The 23308-nt window shown below is 44.6% G+C and overlaps 1 protein-coding gene across 2 annotated transcripts in view; it reads right to left on the reverse strand.

Moving 5' to 3' along the window:
• LTBP1 (latent transforming growth factor beta binding protein 1) overlaps positions 1–23308 on the reverse strand; it is a 373900-nt gene that overhangs the window by 224105 nt on the left and 126487 nt on the right. For both annotated transcript variants that reach the window (XM_066595882.1, XM_066595883.1), the window contains exon 4: positions 21785–21963. In XM_066595882.1, coding sequence (XP_066451979.1) covers positions 21785–21963 — 179 coding nt within the window. The remainder of the gene's footprint in view (positions 1–21784; positions 21964–23308) is intronic.

Raw genomic sequence — 23308 nt, forward strand, 5'->3', positions numbered from 1 at the left:
TTGCTCTTGTTCTTCTGCTCTTCCTCCTCTATACTTCTCCCACTGGTGGAGAACCGTGTTGAAGAAGACAACCCCTTTTCTTGACCACAGCTACTGTCCTTGCGATGTGGGTGACCCTATCAATTTACACCTCTACTCTTACCAATGAATTCCCCATTAGGCTATGTTCATGGTTTCCAGATTTGACAAATGCAATGACATTTCTACCTTGCTTTTTTTCCATTATATACCACATGGGAAAGTCAAGCATTAGCCCCAGTGATGACAATGTGGCTACTCACATGCGTGGTGTATCGCTCCAAGTGTCAGACTTCTGCCACCCCTTCTATGAATAAAACCATGTTGGATTTGCCTGTGACAAACCTGTTACACGTGAAGATAAATGGGGATGCCAACAGCACAATCCTCACCCCAACATTTTGCAAAGTCACTCACAGGGTCTGATCCTTAAGACCCAATAGATACCGTATCCAACAATAGCAATGTGACAACATACAGGGTGCAGCTTCAAACAGGTTCCTTTATTCCTCTCCACAAGACAAAACACGACGTTTCGACTCAAGCGAGTCTTTATCAAGTATCAATCCTGTTACTTGTGAACATACCGTTATATATCACCTGTGAAATTACTCTTATTATAGTCCCAAATTCTGGAGCCATGATGTTAATACCAGCAGGAACTTTCTTGCTGATTCATCATTTCCTGACTTCTAACCTGTTGTTGGGACAGTTGCTATGCAATTGTTCCCACAGCTAACCCAAGGGAGTAGGTCAGATGACTTCAGTGTGCAGCTAACTTAGTTTAGTGAGGATTTCCTCATTGCCTAGTCACCCTTTAAGTATCTTGGCTTCTGCAGTGGGGTCGCCGGTAGTAACTTAAATGGTCCCTAACTTCTCATACAACTGGTGCTTATATGATAGGCAGTGTGATAACTTACAAAAGTGCAATTAACCTAACTTAAAATGACGCTTCTGTGCTGAAAAACAATCTAATGTGCTGGCCACTAGAGGTCGTCCTTCCTGTTAGCTTGTTGTCTAATGCCTGTTGTCAAGTGATGTTATCTCTATTATGTGAGTGGGCATGATGGAGAACAGGAGGTGTAGGAGAGCAATCAGTCGGTCATCTGCTCGCTGAAGTCTATGGGAGCAGAGGGGAGTGGACAGGAGTAAGAGTGAAGAAGAGACATACACAAACATGGTGTTAGAGTTAATGAGTTATTTACTGTTTTATTCCCATCTCCACTGCTCAGTACTGTTGTGCACTACCATACATAATAATATTATGACAGAAAATCAAATTTACAGACTGCAATGGGAGAAAATGAAGAAAATACACAGCACAGCCCCGAAATGCTTTGCACCTGGGAGACTGCATGTTTGTTTGTTTTGTTTTGCTCGGTCTTCATAGCATGTTGAAGAAATAAATCGGTTTTTCGGTAGCATCCTGGTTAAACCCTACTTATCTCTGCTTTGAAACAACATTAGTAGTTTTCAAGGACAGAGAGCTCCCATAATAGTAAGTCCTTTTATTACTTATTAGCCTGGGTTCACACAGGGCAGATTTGCTGCGGTTCTGCCGCGGTTTGCCGTTGAATATCCACACTGCGGCAAAACCGTTGCATTTGCAGTGCAATGCAGTGCAAATGTGTTTGGGCAAAAAGCTGTTCTTACAGGATGGATTTTTTCCGCACTGCCGCAGTGCGGAAATGCAGCTGCAGTGCGGTTTTTCAAGACGCAGCATGTCAATTCTTTTGACTTTTCCGCAGTGCTTTTTTGTCCATAAACCTCTATGGACGCAGCAAAGTCCGCACCAAAAGTAAAAAAGCGCTGCGGAAAAAAACGCTAGCGGATATTCCACGCGGAAAATACGCAAGACAAAAATAACCTTTGAAGCGGTTTTGCCGCAGAAGCAGTTCTTCTACAGCAAAACCGCAATGGAAAAACCGCAGCAAAACCGCAACAAATCCGCCCTGTGTGAACCCAGCCTTAGGCCTCATGTCCACGGGGAAAATCAGATCCGCTGCAGATTCTCCATGGAGAATCTGCAGCGGGTCCCTCCTGCCCCGCGGACATGAGCACCGAAAATAGCAATTTAAAAGCATTTACCTATCCGGTGCGGGCGACGAAGCTCTGCTCTTCCTCACGGCCGGATCTTCATTTTCGGCCGGCGGATGAATTCCTGACGCCGGCGGCATGTCGCCGGCACGTCGTCGACGTGCCGCGCGCATGCGCCGGGCACATCCGCCGAGCCGAAGCAAGGGAGATGCGGCCGTGAGGAAGAGAAGAGCTTCGCGGTCCGCTGCGGGTGAGTAAATGCTTTTAATTCCTATTTTAGGTCTCCCGCGGATCCGGACGGCTTCCATAGGCTTCAATAGAAGCCCGCGGGAGCCGTCCCCGCGGGAGACCCGCATGAAAATGGAGCATGGTCCAGATTTTTTCATGCTCCATTTTTTTTTAAATCACTTTTATTGACGATCCGCGGGTATTTATGTACCCGCGGGTGGTCAATGCATCCCTATGGGGTGCGGATCCGCATGCAGGAAATCCGCTGCGGATCCTAAATCCTATTTTCCCCGTGGACATGAGCCCTTAGGCCTCATGTCCACGGGGAAAATCAGATCCGCTGCAGATTCTACATGTAGAATCTGCAGCGGGTCCCTCCTGCCCCGCGGACATGAGGGCTGAAAATGCAAATAAATGAGAATAAACTCACCTCCGATCCGCTCCGTTTCTTCTCTTCGCGGCGGCGTCATCTTCTCTCGTCGCGGCCGGATCTTCATTCTTCGGCTCGGCGGATGTGCACGATGACGTCGGTGACGTGCCCCGCGCATGCGCCGGGCCGAAGCAAAATGATCCGGCCGCGGCTGAGAGAAGATGGCGCCGCGGAGAAGAGAAGAACCGGAGCGGGTGAGTAAAATATGATTTTTGTGTCCCGCGGATCCGGACGGCTTCCATAGGCTTCAATAGAAGCCCGCGGGAGACCCGCATGAAAATGGAGCATGGTCCAGATTTTTTCATGCTCCATTTTTTTTAAAATCACTTTTATTGACGATCCGCGGGTATTTATCTACCCGCGGGTGGTCAATGCATCCCTATGGGGTGCGGATCCGCGCGCGGGAGAAGAGTTAAAATCCGCTGCGGATTTTAATTCTTCTTTTTCCCGTGGACATGAGCCCTTACTGTTCCCATGAGCGCAGGACTTTTTGTTGCTACTAGTCATTGTTTTATTCCTGGATCCACTGTTGGGGTCTGGAGTTTGGTCCTACGGCTCTTCACCTCTCCTGGGTACACAGAGTGCATGGGACATCAAGACACCTTTTGAGCATTTGGGACGTTTCCTTGACTTGCGGTTCGCTCAAGCCCTGGGCGAGCCATCAAGCGCTCGGTGAGTCCTTTTTACATTCCTTTTTGAGTGCATTTCTATCATAAACCCCGAGCGCTACCCAAACTAAGTTGCATAAAATATAACCTTTATTATGTTTAAATAAAACCAACCTAACAAAAGAAAAATCACAACTGAAATGAGGGCCAACATGAAAATCCAAGAGCAGCAGACATAAACTATCTCATCCTATCTTGACATGTATATGTATTCACTATCTAAGTAGCTAGAGTCTATATAGGCTCTCCTATAAAGCTGTGCTAAGTCACCTTTGCAGCTGGGGACCAAACCAGTAAATGTAAAGGCTAAGCGTGTGGAGACCATGATTAAAACGCAAAAAGCCCCCCTGACATGTTTCGCTACTTAACGCTGCATCCTCAGGGACAACAAACTGGGGCTACAAATGCAGGATATAAGTCATATAATAGTCGGATATAGTGTTATTCCTCATGTAAACACACAAGAACTTATTCTGAAACTTTATCTGAAAAGTTAGGTACGCTTTAACAATATGCATTTAGTCCTGTCGTCTATGTTTAGTTTTAGTTCCTTCTTCTATTCTAGTTGTTCTTGTTAGTTTGGTCTTGTTCCTATGGTATGTCTCATTCTGTCTTGGTTTCCTAGCCTGTGGTTTGTCTGCTTATTCCTTGTTTGACTTGGTTAATTTCTCAGCTTGCTTGTTGGCTTCTTGTCTGAGTCGCAGTACCCTCTTATTCTCAGAAACAGTATTTCAGTTAGCGTTGCCAGCAGGGAACACTGAGGGCTACTCAGGGACACTGGTGTCTTGTGTTAGCGGCGGTTTCCGATCGAGATTGTGGAAAGATGTAGGGAGAGCTAGCTCAGCCATAGGACTTCTCTACTAGTTATTTCTGTCCCGTAACATCTTCTTCAGTCTACACTGTCAGTATCATTCTCATCCTCAAGATATGATAACATCACCATCACCCTTAGCCTCGGCTATCTGATGGTAAATCCCTAGTTTTGTATTTGTGTTTTCTACTATGTTGGTATTCTTCATTTATAATATTACTAGAGATGAGCGAACGTACTCGTCCGAGCTTGATATTCGTGCGAATATTAGGGTGTTCGGGATGCTCGTTACTCATAACGAGCACCACGCGGTGTTCCGGTTACTTTCAGTTTCCTCTCTGAGACGTTAGCGCGCTTTTCTGGCCAATTGAAAGACAGGGAAGGCATTACAACTTCCCCCTGTGACGTTCAAGCCCTATACCACCCCCCTGCTGTGAGTGGCTGGGGAGATCTGATGTCACCCGAGTATAAAAGTCGGCCCCTCCCGCGGCTCGCCACACATGCCTTGTGAATTAGCTGAGGGAAAGTACTATCGTGCTGGAGCTGCTGTAGGGAGAGCGTTAGGAGTCAGTGTAGGCTTCAAGAACCCCAACGGTCCTTCTCAGGGCCACATCTACCTGTGCGCAGGCTGCTGCTAGCAGTGTTTTTTTTGTGTTTTTTTTTCTCAAAATCGGCAGTGCAGAGCATTGCACCCGGTATTAGGGACAGAAGTGGTGTATAGGCAGGGAGAGTGTTAGGAGTGAGTGTAGCCTTCAAGAACCTCAACGGTCCTTTCTAGGGCCAAATTTAAGCGTGTGCAGTACTGTGCTGGCTGCTGTTAGCAGTGTTGCATATTTTTTTTTTTCTAAAAATCGTCTGTGCAGAGCATTGCACCCTCCATTGATACTACAGGGACAGAATTGTGTAGGCAGGGCCACAACACAGTTATTGTTCATTGAATATACGCAGTGGGTCCTTCCCTTTGCTAAAAAGGACAAAAAATTATATTTGGCCAGCCTGTGTCAGTCCTAAGGTCTCCATGTACGTGTGTGCTGCGTGGACAACGTACAAAAATCAGACGCAACCAGCTACGGTTTACTGCAGGCTTGCGCCATTGTCTTTCCTGACTGGCAAATACCTGCTCTGCTAGAGTTAATAACTCTGCTACACTATAGTTGTGTGACACTTTTTGAGGGCCACACCACAGATATTAAACTTCTTGTTCATTGAATATACGCAGTGGGTGCTTCCCTTTGCAAAAAAGGAAAATAAATTATATTTGGCCTGCCTGTGTCAGTCCTAAGGTCTCCGTGTACGTGTGTGCTGCGTGGACAACGTACAAAAATCAGACGCAACCAGCTACGGTTGAGTGCAGCCTTGCGCCATTGTCTTTCCTGACTGGCAAATACCTGCTCTGCTAGAGTTAATAACTCTGCTACACTATAGTTGTGTGACACTTTTTGAGGGCCACACCACAGATATTAAACTTCTTGTTCATTGAATATACGCAGTGGGGTCTTCCCTTTGCTAAAAAGGACAAAAAATTATATTTGGCCAGCCTGTGTCAGTCCTAAGGTCTCCGTGTACGTGTGTGCTGCGTGGACAACGTACAAAAATCAGACGCAACCAGCTACGGTTGAGTGTAGCCTTGCGCCAATTTCTTTCCTGCCTGGGAAATCAAATCACTGGTAATACAGCATGCTGAGGGGTAGGGGTAGGCCTAGAGGATGTGGACGCGGCCGAGGACGCGGAGGGCCAAGTGAGGGTGTGGGCACAGGCTGAGCCAGTGCGTTGGCCAGGGGTAGAGGCAGGGCCAGACCGAATAATCCACCAACTGTTTCCCAAAGCGCCCCCTCGCGCCATGCCACCCTGCACAGGTCAAGGTGCTCTACGGTGTGGCAGTTTTTCACAGAGACGCCTGACGACCGACGAACAGTGGTGTAACCTTTGTCGCGCCAAGATCAGCTGGGGAGGCACCACCAACAGCATGCGCAGGCATATGATGGCCAAGCACCCCACAAGGTGGGACGATGCCCGTTCACCGCCTCCGGTTTGCACCACTGCCTCTCCCCCTGTGCCCCAACCTGCCACTGAGATCCAACCCCCCTCTGAGGACACAGGCACTACCGTCTCCTGGCCTGCACCCACACCCTCACCTCCGCTGTCCTCGGCCCCATCCACCAATGTCTCTCAGCGCAGCGTCCAGACGTCGCTAGTGCCACAGTTTGAGCGCAAGCGCAACTACGACGCCACGCACCCGCACGCTCAAGCGTTAAACGTGCACATTGCAAAATTGATCAGCCTAGAGATGCTGCCGTATAGGCTTGTGGAAACGGAGGCTTTCAAAAGCATGATGGCGGCGGCTGCCCCGCGCTACTCGGTTCCCAGTCGCCACTACTTTTCCCGATGTGCCGTCCCAGCCCTGCACGACCACGTCTCCCGCAACATTGTACGCGCCCTCACCAACGCGGTTACTGCCAAGGTCCACTTAACAACGGACACGTGGACAAGCACAGGCGGGCAGGGCCACTATATCTCCCTGACGGCACATTGGGTGAATTTAGTGGAGGCTGGGACAGAGTCAGAGCCTGGGACCGCTCACGTCCTACCCACCCCCAGAATTGCGGGCCACAGCTCGGTGGTGGTATCTGCGGTGGTGTATGCTTCCTCCACTAAAGCACCTTCCTCCTCCTCCTCCTCCAACGCAACCTCTGTCTCGCAATCAAGATGTGTCAGCAGCACGTCGCCAGCAGTCGGTGTCACGCGGCGTGGCAGCACAGCGGTGGGCAAGCGTCAGCAGGCCGTGCTGAAACTACTCAGCTTAGGAGAGAAGAGGCACACGGCCCACGAACTGCTGCAGGGTCTGACAGAGCAGACCGACCACTGGCTTGCGCCGCTGAGCCTCCAACCGGGCATGGTCGTGTGTGACAACGGCCGTAAGCTGGTGGCGGCTCTGCAGCTCGGCAGCCTCACGCACGTGCCATGCCTGGCCCATGTCTTTAATTTGGTGGTTCAGCGCTTTCTGAAAAGCTACCCCCACTTGTCATACCTGCTCGGAAAGGTGCGCCAGCTCTGCGCACATTTCCGCAAATCCCACACGCACGCTGCCACCCTGCGGACACTGCAACATAGGTTTAATCTGCCAGTGCACCGACTGCTGTGCGACGTGCCCACACAGTGGAACTCTACGCTCCACATGTTGGCCAGACTCTATGAGCAGCGTAGAGCTATAGTGGAATACCAACTCCAACTTGCGCGGCGCAGTGGGAGTCAGCCTCCTCAATTATTTACAGAAGAGTGGCCCTGGTTGGCAGCCATCTGCCAGGTCCTTGGAAAATTTGAGGAGTCTACCCAGGTGGTGAGCGGCGATGCTGCAATCATTAGCGTCACCATTCCTCTGCTATGCATCTTGAGAAGTTCCCTGCAAAGCATAAAGGCAGACGCTTTGCGCTCGGAAACAGAGCCAGGGGAAGACAGTATGTCGCTGGATAGTCAGAGCACCCGCCTGTCTATATCCCAGCGCGTTGAGGAGGAGGAGAAGGAGCATGAGGAGGATGAGGAGGAGGGGGAAGAGACAGCTTGGCCCACTGGTGAGGGTACACATGCTGCTGGGCTGTCATCCTTTCAGCGTATATGGCCTGAGGAGGAGGAAGAGGAGGAGGAGGAGGATCCTGAAAGTGATCTTCCTAGTGAAGACAGCCATGTGTTGCGTACAGGTACCCTGGCACACATGGCTGACTTCATGTTAGGATGCCTTTCTCGTGACCCTCGCGTTACACGCATTCTGGCCACTACGGATTACTGGGTGCTCGACCCACGCTATAAGGAGAACCTGCCCACTCTCATTCCCGAAGGGGAAAGGGGTTCGAGAGTGTTGCTATACCACAGGGCGCTGGTGGACAAACTGATGGTAAACTTCCCATCCGACAGCGCTAGTGGCAGAAGGCGCAGTTCCGAGGGCCAGGTAGCAGGGGAGGCGCAGAGATCAGGCAGCATGTACAGCGCAGGCAGGGGAACATTCTCCAAGGCCTTTGCCAGCTTTATGGCTCCCCAGCAAGACTGTGTCACCGCTCCCCAGTCAAGGCTGAGTCGGCGGGAGCACTGTAAAAGGATGGTGAGGGAGTACGTAGCCGATCGCACGACCATCCTCCGTGACGCCTCTGCCCCCTACAACTACTGGGTGTCGAAGCTGGACACGTGGCCTGAACTCGCGCTGTATGCCCTGGAAGTGCTTGCTTGTCCTGCGGCTAGCGTCTTGTCACAGAGTGTGTTTAGTGTGGCTGGGGGAATCATCACGGATAAGCGTACCCACCTGTCAAACGACAGTGCCGACAGGCTTACACTCATCAAGATGAACAAAGCCTGGATTTCCCCAGACTTCTCTTCTCCACCAGCGGACAGCAGCGATACGTAAGCAATACGTAGGCTGCACCCGCGGATGGAAGCTACGTTCTCTCTCACCATCCAAAACGGGGACATTTCTGCTTCATCAATCTGTGTCTAATATTCCTCCTCCTCCTCCTGCTCCTCCTCCTGAAACCTCACGTAATCACGCTGAACGGGCAATTTTTCTTAGGGCCACAAGGCTCACTCATAATTTTTCTAAACAATTTTTATATGTTTCAATGCTCTTAAAAGCGTTGAAACTTTAACTTGAACCAATTTTTCGTTAAACTGGGCTGCCTCCAGGCCTAGTTACCACTTAAGCCACATTAACCAAAGCGATTACTGGGTTTCACCTGCCCTCTTGGTTGGCCATGGCCAATTTTTTGGATGTACATTAGTACTGTTGATACAGCAATTTTTGTGGGCCCTCACCTACAGTGTAATCAAATGAATTTTTAGCCCACCTGCATTACAGCTGACGTTACATCCGCTGTGTTGGGCAATGCAATGGGATATTTTTGTGTATCGCCGGTGGGTTCCAGGGAGCCACCCATGCTGTAGGTGCACACGGAGTTTAACCTACATCTGTCCACTTGTAAAGAACCCCAGTCTGACTGGGGCATGCAGTGTGGGCCGAAGCCCACCTGTATTAAGCACGACATTACTACCTCAGCTGTGTTGGGCAATGCAATGGGATATTTCTATGTACCGCCGGTGGCTTCCTGGCACCCACCCATGCTGTGGGTCCACAGGGAATTATAAATGCATCTGTTTCCACTTGTAAAGAACCCCAGTCTGACTGGGGCATGCAGTGTGGGCTGAAGCCCACCTGCATTAAGCACGACATTACTACCTCAGCTGTGTTGGGCACTGCAATGGGATATATTTATGTACCGCCGGTGGGTTCCAGGGAGCCACCCATGCCGTGGGTCCACACAGAGTTGTAACTACATGTGTCCACTTCTAAAGAGCCCCAGTCTGACTGGGGCATGCAGTGTGGGCCGAAGCCCACCTGTATTAAGCACGACATTACTACCTCAGCTGTGTTGGGCAATGCAATGGGATATTTCTATGTACCGCCGGTGGCTTCCTGGCACCCACCCATGCTGTGGGTCCACAGGGAATTATAAATGCATCTGTTTCCACTTGTAAAGAACCCCAGTCTGACTGGGGCATGCAGTGTGGGCCGAAGCCCACCTGCATTAAGCACGACATTACTACCTCAGCTGTGTTGGGCACTGCAATGGGATATATTTATGTACCGCCGGTGGGTTCCAGGGAGCCACCCATGCTGTGGGTCCACAGGGACTTCACAATAGGGAGTTGTACCTGCCTGTGTCTATGAATTAAAAACCGCGGTCTGACTGGGGCATGCAGACACCTTGACAGAATGAATAGTGTGTGGCACATAGGTTCCCCATTGCTATGCCCACGTGTGCAGCTCCTGATGGCGGTGGCACAGGATTCTATTTCTCATTGCTTCTGTACAGCATTGTGGGCTATCGCCCCGCCCCTTTTAAAGAGGGTCGCTGCCTAGCCGTGCCAACCCTCTGCAGTGTGTGCCTGCGGTTCCTCGTCATGGCAGACGCACTTCTAAATAGACATGAGGGTGGTGTGGCATGAGGGCAGCTGAAGGCTGCGCAGGGACACTTTGGTGTGCGCTGTGGGGGGGAGGGGGGGGGGGTTGGTCAGCATGTAACCCAGGAGAAGTGGCAGTGGAGTGTCATGCAGGCAGTGATTGTGCTTTGTTGGAGGTAGTGTGGTGCTTAGCTAAGGTATGCCATGCTAATGAGGGCTTTTCAGAAGTAAAAGTTTTTGGGAGGGGGGGGTGGCCCCACTCTTGCCGCTATTGTGGCTTAATAGTGGGACCTGTGAACTTGAGATGCAGCCCAACATGTAGCCCCTCGCCTGCCCTATCCGTTGCTGTGTCGTTCCCATCACTTTCTTGAATTGCCCAGATTTTCACACAAGGAAACCTTATCGAGCATCGGCGAAATACAAAAATGCTCGGGTCGCCCATTGACTTCAATGGGGTTCGTTACTCGAAACGAACCCTCGAGCATCGCGAAAATTTCGTCCCGAGTAACGAGCACCCGAGCATTTTGGTGCTCGCTCATCTCTAAATATTACTATTTGGCTCTACTATACATCCTGGGAGTACCTGAGTACTGGAAGGCATACTTAATACCTTGATAAGGTGACTGTTATAGGTGAATTCAAATTCTGCCATTTAGCATCCAGTCTTTGTTGTTACACATAACTATAAATCTGAACAGGTCAATATCTGTATGCAGTTTGTATGTTCTCATTGTATATATATTCACACATGGCAGATTTGTTGCAAATCAGTTCCATACAGACGTAGCAAAGTTTAACCCAACCGATCACTTGCTGCAAAACGTTATCTTAACATAACAAAAAGCCATTGAAAAGCTATTAAAGGGCAAGAAAATGTTCTGTACCACAGTTCATTTAACACGTTAAGTTAAACTTTACTAGCATCTGTTCGTGTGAATGGGGCTTTTTGGAGACAAGTACATGGAGTTCTGCAAAACCAATTCATACTGTATTGCAACAATTCCGCCGTGTGTCAATACACTCTGTGGTCTTCTTCAGATGACCGTAGTTGTGTGCGTTTTTGTGCATGCAAAATTTTTCTACGGAATACACAGAGAATAGAACACATTGATTTTAATGGAGTCACTCTCATAAATGTGTTTTGCGTGCACATTTCATGCTCGCACAAAAATATAGGACCTGCTCTAATTTCCTGTGTATTTGCAAACCAAGGGCTACATAGAAGTATATGGGAGGTGTGCAAATGCGCACTCAATACCCGCACAATTGCGCAATATGCTGCACAATTCTACGAGAAAAAGAACACATCCGTACCTCATTAGGCTAAGTAGCCTTTTAAATCACAGAAGGGATGTGTTGTGCACAAAAAGTACAGTACTATGCGCTGATACGCTGTGCTAAAGCATGCTCAATTGCACATACAGTCATCTGAATGTGCTCTAACGGCGTTGGTTTTATCAGGCTGTTCTGTTTTATCGCCTCAGCCCAGGAAGGTGATTAATCTGCTTTACTATGAGACTGTTCTGGGTATAACATGCTGGTAAATAGGATTAAAGACCTGAGTGGAGATTGAAAGGAGCCTACCAGAAATGTAACTGACCTTATTTCTGACTTATATTTACAAAAGAGTGAAAATAGCATTAGCTACAGTGAACCACTACGAAGATTATTACCAATAAGCGGAGAGGATGTGCTACAAAGACATTGCAGGACATCTCTCAAAAGCTTATGGGAGCAGGATTAAAGCATGCCTGACTTTTCAGAAAACTATTCAGAATAATCTGCTGTACATGTACATGAGGAATAATCACATTTCTGGCCATTATGTGACTTGTATTCTCCATTTTTCCGCTCTGCAGGGTGTATATCTAATTATCATTTCTCACAGAACTGGTGGGAGGAGCCATTCTGCTATCTTCTATACACAACACGTGGAGAAAACAGTAGATTCTGCTCTCTAACGCTGGCTTCACATGGACGTATTTGCTTGTGCATGAAAAATTAGCGTACGTAATATATAGAGAGTAGACCCCATTGATTTCAATGGGTTTATACACACTTCAGTATTTTGTACACGCTATGCAAAAAAAGTAGAACATGTTCTACTGTTTTTCTACATATGTGTGAACCAAAAGTCCCCATAGAAGTCAATGGGGTGTGTGCAAATGCACGCACAATATGCAATGACATGCATGAAATACTGCATAATTCTGCTGGATCTCAGTAGATGAATTAGCCATTACAATTGGTGCGCCTTTGTGACCTATGCATAAATGCTTATGCCCTGCGGGCAAAAAAAGTCCGGTAAGGTTCGCTGATACGTGTGCAAAAAAACATTGTTCATTTTTCAAAAATGCAGTGCAAAAACGCTTGTGTGAAGGAGCCCTAACTCTCTGTAGGACACAGACGCATATCATCATGGAAAACACTAAAGAAGTACTGAGCAGTGTAGATATGATTTCAGTAACTAAAAACAGTTAATAATTAGCTGCAGACAAGTCTGTGCTCCCCCACCCCTTCCACTGCTCTCATAGACTTCAATAAGCAGAATGACTCATCACCCTCCTCAATTTCTGTCCTGTAGTCCTGGCATCAAACGTAACAGAGATAACACCATTAAACAGCAGGTAGCGGTCAGCAAGTTAAGGGGAATTCCTAGCGGTCAGCAGTTTAGAGTGAGTTTTCAGCTCAAAAACATCATTTTAGGTAAATAAGGTAAACAACACTTTTGCTAGTTATCATATAAGCACAAGTTGTTTAAAAAGTTGGTGACATTTATAAATGTATCTGGTAAGATTAATGATCACCGCTTGCACAAGGTGACAAGTATTCATTTTCTTCACATCTCTGAGCTGTGGGGTTGGGTGACAAGATGAAAGCTATTTTCCACCAAACTAACATAGAAAGCTGGTTCTGCGTCGTAAATCACCTGATCATACATGATCTCCAATGTATCCAATGAGCCTGCAGAAAGGAGCAGAAGGCCAAACGCTGCAGGAAAATGATAAATGATACTAACATTATCATTCCGGGCCAGACACGTCACATTTTACAGAAAGATTACATAGCTGAGCTGTTACACAATGGTGTGGAGAGAGGTTACTAGTCCCCAAATGATTTATAACAAGCGCCGACGCATCTGTAATGAATATGTTCATCCTGCAATTAGGGTGATGAGCAGTATGTACAAGTACATCACCGTGAATGACATCGTAGCAGGCGAACACCAGACAGCCAATCGTTTGCCACTTGTGATCATTCTTAATAATGAACCAAGAAATGACATAAGATTATTTTAATATAAATACAGGAAACGAACTGCATGAGCAAAACCAGCTCTTATATATGGGCTAAAACAAAAGTGGTCACAAGTTTTCTGCTAGTATGCAAAGTAATAAGAATTAATAATTTACTGTTTATTTATACTGTTTATATTTCATGTAACCTAATAATGTGGAAAAATCATTGTATATGACTCCAGCACTTCATAAAGAAAACGAATCATTAGAATATATCCATAAAAAGGTGAAAATGCTCACGGCTGATCGGGTGCTATGCATTTTGGCAAAAAACGAAGCCGAATGGGTCTGATTCTGCTTGCGGGTATCCACAGAGGCAAGTGACTGCGGAAAGGAATTGCAAATGGTCGCGTATGCACCCGGTTTTCCGCATGGATGTATGCGTATGGACAGCGTATCGTCTGCGTGGAAGAAAGATCACAAGTAGGGAATGACATCAGAAAGTAACTGAACATCGCACAGTCGCTTGGCTAGGCAGTAAGTAACTGAACATCGCACAGTCGCTTGGCTAGGCAGTCATTCATTCATTCTCTGTCTCTCTCTCTCCTTCCCCAAAATTGCAACTCTTCTATCTGGTCTCCTAGCAAGTCGTGAGCGAATTCACCTCCATACACAATGTTAATTACGTTTGCACTGCGGATCGCACACATCCATAGAGCCCCTATGCGCAGAATCTACACTAAAATACAGCATGCTGCAACATTTCTTCCGCTCACGGAATCCACAATTCCTACCTGCTCCTCTGAGCTAACCACCCTTGGTGGATTTCCAAAAATATTGCTTTCAAGAGAGGCCTATTGGATTATGCGGTTAAAAACCAGATTTCCACACTGTCTTAACCTTATATCCGATCTTATGTTTATATACTAATGTTTTTGTATTTTTTTATTGCTTTTCATTTCCTCATTATTTATTCATTAGTAGGAGTGGTCATGCTTTTGTTATGTCCTATCCAATTACCTTTAAATTACTTGCCTCTTGTACAGATTATATGCTATGATTTAGGCTTAGTTTTTTGCCTTAATGTGTAGGTCCCCGTTCGCACATGTGAGCGTTTTTACCTTTCTACCAATACATTCTAATAAAGATTCCTTGTTTTATGACAAGTGCTGGAGCTATATAATATACATCGTTTTGCATTCCTGAGAAACCGGCTTGGCGTTGTTCTCCCCTTAGCTGTTTGGTATATTAATGTGGATCAAGATTTTTAGTGAGCTGTATTTTACCTTTTTACTGTTTATATATAACTTATTAATACCCTTTTTACATACATCACAAAGATATGAAAAAAAACTCAATTCGAGTGAAATCAATGGAACGAAAGTTCAGGAGTTGTGTAAACATTCCCAGCCTTGCAAATATCCAGCTATGCCCAAAGGGTTTTGGCACTCTGTGCATACCTAATCAGATATCTTATTTCATTGGTTTACTTTTAATATACCTTTTGTCAGCATAAAATAGCTGATTACACAGAACAACATAGTTTAAAAAGTAAACTAACGGCAATCAGCCAGGGATCCCAATACATGATTTCCACTGAGCACTTTTGCATTCGCACTTTCCTTAGTTTAACTCCCTTTCCCAGTATATTAAGCGGTAACATACAGGTTTATTCAAAAAGGAGCAGATTTGGGGATTTAATTGTAAACTACAAAAGAGAGGTACTCTATCCACACATCACTGAAAAGAGGAAGCTTCGAAGTCACTACATATAGCATCCCAGTAAGTTCCATTTTCTGCTACATCCCAGCACTGTCTCTCTAATACGCTCCACATTTTCATGAGATGTGTGCGGGTAACCAGTGCTTTTCTGTTTGCATATGCATTCAAGTTCAACAAATGTTCGGTGCCACTTTTAAATTTGCTTGGGACGAGATGGCTGTTTTTGGAATTAACACCAGAATTCACGTTGTACTTGAACAATGGATTCTTACTTAGTAAACTCAAGTACACAAAATGATTTCTCCTGTGGGGTCACCATTTTCCTTTAGACTGTAACCAACAAGAACCAGGGATGTAGTGTGGAAGAAAATGGAATTTATTGGTATGTCCTAAAAATTATTGAACCCTCCTCTTTTCAGTGATGTGTACATTGTGTACCTCTCTTTTGTAGTTAAATGCCCAAATCTGCTCCTTCTTTTTCAATAACACTTTATTTTTAGAGAAAATCAAATTGAGGGCTCATGCACATGAAAGTTTTATTATGACTCTGCGCAAACTTTAAGTTGTATGGAGTCATAACACGGCACTTATAGGATATGATAGACCCTTCTGTACCTCTCATTTCATACTGAGGCACATGGAGCTACTACCTTAGGATAAACACTACTTTAGGGACAACAAAGCCTTGTAGGATCTGTGAAGGCATCACACACATAGCATGCTGAAATACATAGGAGGTCTCACAGGCCATTGGAACATTCATTAGCACCAGAACCATGTGTAGGGAACTACACGCAAGGGGTTACAATAGAAGAGCGGCTTTAGACAAACCGAACACCACAGCAGTGAATACATCGAGGCAACTGCGATGGTTCTTGGAGCATTGTTCTTGGACTGTAAATGAGTGGCAGCAAGTGTTGTGGACAGGTGAATTACAGTACACCATTTTCTGATTGGATGTCCACACTTGGGTATGGCACTTGCCTGGAGAGTGGTTTTTACACGGCTGCATCATCTGAACAATGAAGTTTGGAGAAGGTTCTATAATGGTGTGGGTGTGTTTCTGCTGGGAAGAACAAGGGCCATTGGTTACAGTGAAGTCCACCCTTAGTGGGTACAGAGACATTCTGGATAATGTGGTATCACCTACCCTGAGGCAATACTTTGGTACAGCTCCCTGTGTCAACCAACATGACCGAGCACCATGTCACATAGCATGCAGAGTTGAGTCTTGGTTTAAGAAGCAGAATATCTGTAAACTTAATTGGCCAGCCCAAAGTCCAGATTTCAGTCCCATCAAGCATCTTTGGGATGAACTCGAACACCATGCACGCCCAAAACACTCATCATCCCTTGCATCAGTATCTGAAGGTCTGCTTGAAGAATAGAAGCAAATCCCTCCACACATCTATCAGAATACCTAGGAGAGCTACTGCAGTCATTGAGGCCAGAGGCGACCCAACACTGTATAAAATCAAATTTCATCACCTTCTATTTTAGTCCCCATACTTGTGTCAAGATAGTATATAATCATTTCGAAAGACTCGGACATTCTTTTGACTGGGAAAGACTCATCTTTTTTAACTTTGAAAAACTATTATTATAATTTAGGTGGTTTCCATATTTGCTGTGAACTGCAACAGCATATTATGACTCAACTGTATAAAGTCAACTCCTTATCGTTAAATTTACCCACATGATACATTTTATTTTTTATTTTTAGAAAATGTGTGGAAAGTGTGAATGGGAAGAATCTTTGCTGTAAACAACCTTGATGAGTTATGGTCATGGAGTCACCAAAATATCATCTACAATATAGCATGTAGACACTGACATTTCTCTATAAACCCGGAAAATCAATTCAATGTAGACTCCTACTTTGCCAAAGGAAACGTTGTTGAAGCTGACATCAGCAGACGCTGTGTAATGCTGTACGTAAACCACAATTCATCACGCCATCCAGCATGTAATCCAGAGATGACCGTGAGCTGCCACACCACTGGCTGTTCTCCAACACCACAGGCTGGGCACCAATACAATGTTTCTTTACAAATACAAGCTTCAAGCTGCCATATGCCTCCTGCATGGACAACATTACGTAAATCACATAATAAATCAACTGTTCAGTAAATGGAATTGTCGGTCAGTGACGACATCTGGTTATTATGCACATCAAAAGGCCCTTCATCTTAATTTGGCAATGGATTTTCCAGTACGGCTGTCAGTTGGTTGGAATACGATATAAAAGGCAAAGTTTATTTAACACTCGCAATGATTATGCAAATCAAATTAATTTACATATAGTAAAATCACTAGATCTAAATTCACTAGCTAATATGGCAAGTCTGTAATTTTGGTATATATATATATATATATATATATATATATATATATATATATATGTGTGTGTGTGTGTGTGTGTGTGTGTGTGTGTGTGTGTGTGTGTGCGTGTTTATCTTCTAACCTAGAGAGAGAAAATTCATATTTGTATTCATCTTATACGAAACTAAAGAGATGTAAAATGTATCAATAATGTAAGCCGAAACACAAGATTTCTTCCAGCACTCGTATGCAGTAAAAACAAAACTTTTGTTATCGCATCCTTAAAACATCCTTATAGAAGGAAAAAAGGGGAACAATTTTTACATGTTTCAAGCTTCACAAACTAGGTTCTTCCTTAGTTTGTGAGGATTAAAACATGTAAAAATCACTCCCCTTTTTTCCATCTGCTTCTATGAAGATGTTTTTAAGGATGCTTTAACAAAAGTTTTGTTTTTAACTTCATATGAGTGCTGGAAGAAATCCTGTGTTTCAGAATTGGATCCATCCATGGTTGAGCCGGCTCCCTTCCCTGCATTATGCTACTTAGATTCCAGGATAGTGTCCGGCGTGGGTGAGCTGGTTTTACTTTTTCTATCAATAATCCACAGCTCCTCACCTTGCTCAAAGTCTGGCGTATACAGTTCTCTTAAGCATGTAGATGTCAAGGGAAGGGGTGGTAGATTACTGAGTCAAAACACCCAGACCCTCACCCCCCTTGGATGGATTGCAGCTAACTTACACGCGGTGCATGAAAATGCTGCTATCTCCTTCATTTTGTACTTTCAGGTGAATATAAATTATGCTCTACCTTCTCTTCATAGGGCCATAGTTATGTGACGTTCATGTACAGATGTCCGCCTATGCCAGTGATTGACTGAGCAGTCACTTGGGCGATGAACAAAACATGACCATTGAAGTCACTTCCAGGAAAGGACCACCAGGGACTGAGGCGGTGACGCTGGACAGCGCAGGCCATTGGAAAGCTGAGTGTAACTTTTATTTCTATTTTACACCATTATCTGCTGCAGGCTATTTTTTAATATTAGAAACCTCTTTAATAGAAAATAGACACAAACTGTATAGCGTCTGTGTCAGCTTTAATAGGTTGTGACAGATTGTAAGAAGAATAATCAGCTTCCCATCATAAAGTGTACCTTTATAAACTGCAACTGACAGATTATAAGAATGGAATAAATACGTACAAGAATGAAACAGAAACCCCCTGTAGTTTATATTACCATTATTTAGCTAGAGAACACACACTAAAATTGACTAAAATGATCTTTACACATATAAAAATGAATTTTTGTTGTCTGTTCTTTATGCACAGCTAGACAACTGGACCAATCTGCGTGAAATTTGCCACATACGTAAATCAGAATGCTTTAGACCAAGTTTCAATTTTCTAGGACCTACCGTTATTGACATACTGTATTTGCAAAGCAAATCAGATACTGAAATTCCCCAGCAGACTGAGGCATGACTGCAGTCTCAGCTACAGGTTGTTGGTTACTGTTCAGACCCTGCTGTCCTCTTCTTAACCATGACAGGCACAGGGAATCTGTGTATTGAAGTGAACCAACACATCTAAACAAACCCCAAGACCTGTCAACTCACCGAGATGTCTCAGGAGACACTCGACTTTGTGGCCCCCTTTTTTAGGGCACTATTTGTTTGTGTTCCTGAAATAATAAAAGTTGTCAGAATTATATGTTGACATCCTGAGTATTTTCTGGACCTGTTGTGAAGACCATGTTGGATCAGCCTGGTACTGATGTTCTGCTACATTCCTTGGACTTGATACATAAGTGGATTCCGGTGCTGCTCAACACACTTTTTCAAGCACTGCTGTAAACCAAAACATCTAAATATATTTGCCACATAGATAAATCAGGGGCTTTGGAAGGCTTTAGATCAGGCTTATTCCTTCTAAGACCCACCCTTCTCAGCAAAAAATCAGAATACAAAAGCATATATTAATTACAACCTCTGGCGAGATGTCAAAGGTCTGCGCATAACAACCCAGCCAGTTTTCCTTACTCACTGTGAATGGACTTCACCTATATAGAATTTGAGCATTGTCATAAATTGAAACCCTTTCAGACCAGTCATGTCTCGAAAAAGGAACCCTGCACTTAGATGAAAGACTCCTGCGGCAAAGTTGCCGAAATCTCTCAGCAGACCCAAGCCCATCTTTGCATTTGTATTTAGATTTTTTTGGGAATATGTCAAGAACGGTAGGTCCTAAAAGAGATCAACCCCAGTCTAAAACCTTCTGAAGCACCTGATTACCCTATGTGGTACATTTAGTTCAGATTGGGCAACTTGTTTGGCCATGGATAAAGAAGGGACAACGGACAACAGACAACGGAGATCAATATATACTGCTGGTCAGTAAAATAGCAGGTTCACATGCATATAACCAAGTCCAACACCTGCCAGGGAACTGAAAGAGCATTACCTCTTGTGAAGCTTCATGCCAAAAGACAAGAGTTTTATATTACTAATACTAAATGTCTTTTCTACCTGTACTAACATTAACCTGTAGTAGTGGATTAAATATTCCTCTTATGTGGCATGGATATGTTGTACTAAAGACTTAATGTCATTTCAGTTTACATAGGTATAAAACATTCCATCAACGGCTTTAGTGACTAAATTGCCAAGACTCATTTCCCTTCGTTGGATAATATTGTTTATCTATGTCACATCCAAGTTATCTTTGGTTATTCCGTCAATCATGCTTGTTTTCTATACAAGAAAGGCAGTTGTAGCTAGTTTTACACATATATGACGGACAGGCTAAAATCATTTTCCTGTTTTGAGGTCTGGCAGTGAAAGTCTATTCAGTATTTCACCTAATTATTCTTCCCACTGAGAAACCTTGATGAAACTAGTTTAAATTGAGTGTAAGGTGCAGACACCTTTATTTACTCTGCCTGTTCTGCGGCTGGACATAAATAGTGATGAGTTGCTTCAGTCCCAGTCCTCACAATCTTATTCCCTATCCGTTCCCCCTCACACAGTGGTGCCAAATTCATAGGATGCTTAATTACTTGTCAGCATGCTTTTGGAGAGTGTGTCCCAATCAGGCAAAGGGGAAAACATAAATTCCATACAGATGTTTCCCCGGTCGGATTCAAATCCAGGACCGCAGTGCTGGAGAACAAAACTACAGGGGTGAACAAAAATATGGGAACACCTTAGAAATGCATGAGATTTTAATCATTAGCACTGAGCTGCCCTTTTGAACCTTGCTTGGCTGAGAGCTTTCGGGGAAAATTTGTGTTTACTGCACCTCTTGCCCTGCTCCGAGTGGTTTTGGGAGCCAGCTGGTAATAGCAGCAGAGTGGCTCAAACCCCTGACCAATGGAACTTTGTTGCTTGGGCAGATGTTCACTTCTGCCCAGCAGCATCTGTGTCATATTACCGCCAATTAAAAATCAGTTTCCACATATCTTGCTGAAATATGATTTATAATCCCATGTAACTTACAGCATGCATTTCGTATGGTGTTTCCATATTTTTGTCCACACCCTGTATGTGGCAGTGCTTCCTCTATGTATGATATATAAAAAATAATAAACATAGACAATATAAAGCCTATTAAAGGAGTGTCCATAGCCAAGATGGGAAAATGTGTCCCTTTGTCGGAAACAACCAAGCGCTTCAGCACAGCGCTGTTTGTGTAGCTCCTATTGAATTGAAAGAGAGTTATGGCAATGGCGTCGCACAGCACGCTACACTGTTTCCGTAACTTCCATTCACTTCAATGGAAGCTCTCAGCTGCTTTTGTAGATACAGGCCGGGTGGTCAGTAACTACAGCAGTGGATTCCCATCTTGGCTAGAAAAAGTTAAGATGGTAAAACCCCTTTAAAATATTAATAGCTTATAAGTCTAAACAACTTTTTAGAAGATCAAAAAAAGAAGATAATCCTTTTCAGGGTTGGAGATTTAGGAAATGTACGCAACACTTTATAAACTACATTCATCAATAAATTTCAGTTACTGAAAAGTGAACTGCATAAGTAAAATGAGGGTAAAATAGCACATAAAGAGCATTGAAACCTTATTTTCCTCTCTTGACGTTATGACAATATTATGTTAGCTCTAGATGCAGCTGTCTGGCATTAAATATTAGAATTTAGACTATGATGATCAAATACAAAGAAAAAATACTCTTTAGGCTAAATATACAAACCTAGAATTCACAGCGTGAAGAAAGTCTAATATACAAACCAAAACTAATCTACAGTATCTGCAAATGTTCAGCCCACTGTACAAATTATCCATGTGCCCCGTAGAGGTAAGACATCTTGTGCAGAAACTATAACTAAAAAGAAAATGATTTCCATACAAACTTACCATAATGTAACTGTGATGTCAGATGGTCCAGGCCATTTGCTCTGAGAGGTAGCGATCCTTCTGTTGACTGTTCACCCAGGAGAACTCTCCTGGAATTGGAGAAGTACTTTGGTTTAATCATGAACTGCTGTGTTTGCCCATGCTGGAGGTTCATGGTTAATGTCTGTGGTGGTACCATCCTGTTCAGGACAACAAAGACTATTTAATGCCATTTTATTCTAGAGAAATGATTTCTAGAGGTACACATGAAACTTTATTTTTGCACAGACATACATTATGCTTAAAGGGGTCCTATCATTAGAAAAATAAAATCAATACTTACCTATTCCTCCTCAGGCAGTCTTCTAACCACACCTTCTCCTCACTAATCTTTTCCTGGCTTTCCCAGTCCCCGGGGTCACCTCACCTGCAGCCGGCCAGATCCTCTTCTTCCTGTTGTGGAGCGTCCATTGTCGACACTCAACCTACATTATCCTGCAGGAAGGAGAATGTCGGCAATGTATGCTTCGTCACAGCAAGAAGAAGATCCGGTCGGTTGGAGGTGAAGCGACCCTGGGGACTGGAGGAGCGAGGAGAAGATCGTCGAGGAAAAGGTGCGGTAAGAAGACTCCCTGGGGAGGAATAGGTAAGTATAGAACTTTTTTTCCAATAGCAAAACCCTTTTAAAGGTGCCTGCAACATTATGAGAACTATAGGGATGCCATCCATGACTAAAAATTACGTTTAAGGGTATATTCCAAGAGGCAGATTGGTTGCATACATTTCTGCTGAGGATGAAAGAAAGGTGGTGGAGCAAAGTGTCAGAAGCCTGAATGCTAAGTGTAAGACCAGGACTCAAACACTTATCAGACTTATCGTTTTGCATCCCACTCTGAAGACCGCATAAGGTAGTGACAGTCACAATGATTAGAGAAACTTGCATTTTATCAGTAACAGCAAATGCACAGAGGCCTCCTTAAAGTAGTCCTGGATATTTATGAGCTGCAGGCTAGCTACACCCACCGCGCCCTCCAGCCATTGATTGACTGCTGTCTATTACTGAGCATAAAGAGAAAGCTGTCCATCATTGGCTGGATGGCAAGGTGGGTGTGGCTAACCTGCAAGACTATGTCCCTGTCTCTCTGCTACTAATAAAATGCAAGTTTCTCCCAAACTACTGCACAGATCTACACAGCAGACATATCACTGTAATTAATGTGACGGGCACTACCTTATGATGCTCTCATTGAGGACTGCAAAAAAAAGGTGACCGAGTTTCTTTAAAGAACTTAATTTATATACCTTTTTAGGAAAATAGGGGACGTGACTGACATATTCTTTATGAAAAGGTTGTAATAAAAGGCCAGACTAGATGGAACATATGATTTTTTTTTGTCATCAATCTCTAATGTTCCCATGCTCTTCTAGAGACGGCTGCACACAAAAAGAAAGGTATCATTCAAGGAATTCTTTCACAATCCTATAGATTTATCATTTCCAGGTCAGTGTCCTGCCAGGACTCCTATTTATCCACAGAATGGATGA

The sequence above is a fragment of the Eleutherodactylus coqui genome, chromosome 3 (assembly GCF_035609145.1).
Source record: "Eleutherodactylus coqui strain aEleCoq1 chromosome 3, aEleCoq1.hap1, whole genome shotgun sequence".
Taxonomy (NCBI): Eukaryota; Metazoa; Chordata; class Amphibia; order Anura; family Eleutherodactylidae; genus Eleutherodactylus; species Eleutherodactylus coqui.